At 44.9% G+C, this 3,467-nt stretch overlaps 1 protein-coding gene across 1 annotated transcript; it reads right to left on the bottom strand.

Annotated features, from left to right (window-relative positions):
* Nucleotides 1-754: 754 nt before the first annotated feature.
* Nucleotides 755-3,153, bottom strand: LOC132206387 (ferritin, middle subunit-like). The gene is made up of 4 exons (XM_059640474.1): nt 3,049-3,153; nt 1,784-1,930; nt 1,128-1,253; nt 755-901 (listed from the first exon to the last, which is right to left on the bottom strand). The coding sequence occupies exons 1-4, from the start codon at nt 3,148-3,150 to the stop codon at nt 755-757; spliced, it is 522 nt and encodes a 173-aa protein (XP_059496457.1). The 5' UTR covers nt 3,151-3,153.
* Between the last annotated feature and the right edge of the window lie 314 nt (nt 3,154-3,467).

Raw genomic sequence — 3,467 nt, 5'->3', positions numbered from 1 at the left:
ATTTTGCCATTCTCCTACAATCAGGCAGTGCCCTTACTCCTTCCCCCACTGCAGCAAAAGAGAGTAAACTATTTCCCAGCTCTGGAAACAATTGCTTATCTAAAGTGCTAAAGATCAGTGCATCTTAGATGCTGGATGTTCCACTATATATTCCTGTTCAAAAGAGTGAAAGTATGCTCAAATTGCTAGATTTGAAGTGCGACAAAAAAATTGCTGGAAAGCCTCACAGGTCTGGCAACATCTGTCACGAGATGTGACTGTATCTTGGGTCCTGGGACTGAGAACAGTTCTCTCCACAGATGCTCCCCAAACCTGCTATTTCCTGCCCCTGCTTATTTACAAAAGAGACTTGAACATTGCCAAGGGCAGTGTCTAACATTGAGACAGGGGGCTGGTTTCACTGAAGATATTGACTAGAAGCTGGTTTGGAATAAAAAAGTCAATACAACACTGCTTACTAGCCAAAAACCCAAATTGAACACTTGTGGAATTTCCACTGCGAGGATTGCCCACCTAATTCCTACAAACGAGAGAAAAGGAGCAGACGACTGGGGCAGGCATTGAATCAAAGGTTAATCAGAACAGAAAAGGAATTAATGATCAGGTGTCAAACAGCAATACCAAGAGCCAGAAGCAGCTGTGAAATTATACAAAGTACTCAGTTCCATGGTGAACACTATTTTAATTTGCTCAGAGCACAACCAAGTTACTAGCATTATGTCACCATGTACAACAGACACATTATTGACCTCACTCAGCTGAGTGTGAGCCTGTCAAACAGGTACTCTCCCATGCCATTGTCAGGGGCTCCCAGTCTCTTCAGGTTGGTGATGTGATCTCCCAGCTTCTTGATCATCTTCACTTGCTCATCCAAGTAGTGCCTCTCCAGGAAGTCACACAGCTGGAAGACAAAATTAATCCAGAGGATCAAAAAGGTGTCTGAAAGTGACTTCCCATGACAGACGCGACCATCACCACCATGTGGAGGTCCACTTAGGTGATGCCTTTGAAAGGTTTTACCAGCCGGTAGGAGGCTGGGAGAAGGTAATTGGATTTTTAAACCAAGAGAGCGTGCACAAACACATCACTTTCTTCCAAGGAAGAGAGAATACAGTTTACAAACTCACATGAGGGTCCATGTGGCCAGAGGCCAGTTTGTGCAGATCCAGCAGACTCTGGTTCACATCCTTCTCCATCTGCAGAGCTCTCTGCATTGCCTCCAGACCATTGCCCCACTCATCCTGCTCTGGCTTCTGGAGGGAGGAAGTGGGAACAGAAAGCAGAGTTCAGCAGGCAGTTGTATCATTAGTCTACATCGGTTAGTTATCCCTCATCATTGTAGGAGGTACTACAAACAAACTTGAATTTGTTCAAGACAACTAGATTTTGTACTGAGGGAATAAGAAATTTTCTAAACACATTCTACTGTTCATGTCGATTCTCAATTCACATGCAGAGAATAGGCTTCACGATTGTGGTGTTAGAAACATCTTCTAGATTCTGAAAGGCTGGACACTGCTACTTTCCACACTGCAACAATTTCCTGTCTCAGCTTTTGTTCCCTCAGTCTGTCTAAAGGAGAGTCATTCACATTGATATCTACTCACTATTCTGGTGAGTCTCAATTGATGATTATTTCCTGTCACCTAAAGGAAGCCTATTTTGCAGAACAACCTCCCCTTCATACAGTATTTGTTCAATGCTAAAGCTAAATAGAGGGAGATACCAGTCGATTGTAGCTGCTCACAAAGAGCTACACAAACAGAAGGCTTCAGAATCCAACCTTAATGTCCTGCAGGAGGACTCGACCTCCACGTTTATTCTGGAATGCCATCAGTTTCTCAGCGTGTTCCCGTTCCTCATGGGACTGCTCCTTGAAGAACTCAGCAAAGTGATGCAGGGCAACATCATCCCGGTCAAAGTAAGAGAACTGTGGAGGGAGGGAGGGAGGGAGAGAGGTTAAAAGGAAACTGTCTGAAATTCGTGAATGACACTCCTCACTCAGGAAATAACCTGGGCACCATCTTGATTCCACATTTAAGTGGTAAAAAAACAGGCAAAGCAGGAAGTCACCTTCCATGGATTATAACCCAAACAACAGATACTAAAGCAGCCTTTGTGCAGATATTTCACCAGCTTTCTGGAAATCAAGGACAAAAAGCAAATGCAATCCCTGGCCTGTGTGAGCGAGAAAGAGAGACAGTACATGTGGCATGGTGCCTGCTGAAGGGGACAGCTGTCTATAGCCATTAGACATCCCTGCTCTGCAGGTTAGAAACACTATGGTTCAGGAGGTGGAGACCAGTTAGGCCCCTGTCCAACTGAATGAAGGGACATGTGTTCATGAACACAGCCAGAAAGCTCAGTCAGCAGCCTCATTATCACCATCACCCACCTGAATAACCCCAGTGTCCTACCATCCACTCCACAGAATTCTAACTGCTTTGTTAGAGAGAGAAAAAAAAAGCACCTACATCGTGTGAAAGTGTGCCTCTTTCCTCACATTGCATAGCTCAAAGCCACTTGAGAAAGGGTCAGTGGACCCAGAGCTTGGTTTTCAACCAGATGTTTAGAGCTTTTCCGTTGGTGTTTAGTGTCCAGCAGCTGCTGTTCTTTTAGTTCAGGGAACTTTACATCTTGAGCACAAGACAGTCTGGTGAATGGGGCAAGGTTTTAAACAAAAAGGAGTATATTTGTGTCAGGAAAAGTTTCCACCAGGGAAAGCTTTTGTTGAGAAAAGGAATGCAACCAATTTTAAAATTTAGTTATTGACAAAGACCACATCATCCCTCCAGAGTTAGATGAAAAATCACCAAGGGTTACATTGTCCAGAGACAGCAAGCTGGGCATCCACATCCAGGAGGCAGTTGGACATGAAGACAATGGTCAGGTTTTGAACAGAGAGTCAGTGTTAAGGCCTGCACTAGATTGCAACAGGGGAAGGGCCACAGCAAATAATACATGATACAGCTAATTCATTAACCCAGCATAAAAACCCCAAACAGGTCAACACTGTTATCACACAGGCTTCAATTCCACAAAGCTCACCATGGAGAGGTAAACATAGGAGGAATAGAGCTCCAGGTTGATCTGCTTGTTAACAGCATCCTCACAGTCCTTGTGGTAGTTCTGACACACTTGGGAAACCATCTTCACTATTCCTGCTCACAAGCACCAAGAAAACTCTAGAACTAAGTCTCTCTCTCCCACAGGCTCTTGTATTTATAGTCCTGGGACCATCCTGCAGTCACACAGAGAGAGGCAGAACTGATGATGACTGACAGTTGCTGCTAGCCAATCAGGAGCCACCCATGCATAGAGGCACCAATGAGAGAGAGGGGGAGGGTGTGTTAAGCAGAGCTGATCAGAGGTGGAGATGAGAGCCAGGTCTGGATGGTTATTCTGTGATTGGAACAGCAGGAGGCCATTCGGCATCTCAAACCTTCTGCACCACTCAATCAGGTCAT

This window comes from Stegostoma tigrinum, chromosome 38 (assembly GCF_030684315.1).
Source record: "Stegostoma tigrinum isolate sSteTig4 chromosome 38, sSteTig4.hap1, whole genome shotgun sequence".
In the NCBI taxonomy this organism is placed as follows: Eukaryota; Metazoa; Chordata; class Chondrichthyes; order Orectolobiformes; family Stegostomatidae; genus Stegostoma; species Stegostoma tigrinum.
The sequence above is the reverse complement of the archived record's forward strand: the minus strand, read 5'-3'. Positions and strand labels throughout refer to the sequence as shown.

What these genes read in the sequence shown, in the direction of transcription:
- LOC132206387 (XM_059640474.1), bottom strand. Translation starts at nt 3,150, where the DNA reads ATGGTTTCCCAAGTGTGTCAGAACTACCACAAGGACTGTGAGGATGCT. An exon ending in TCCTCCTGCAGGACATTAAG is followed by an intron (nt 1,254 to 1,783) that starts GTTGGATTCTGA and finishes TCCTCCCTCCAG; the next exon opens with AAGCCAGAGCAGGATGAGTG. An exon ending in CTGGCCACATGGACCCTCAT is followed by an intron (nt 902 to 1,127) that starts GTGAGTTTGTAA and finishes TTTGTCTTCCAG; the next exon opens with CTGTGTGACTTCCTGGAGAG.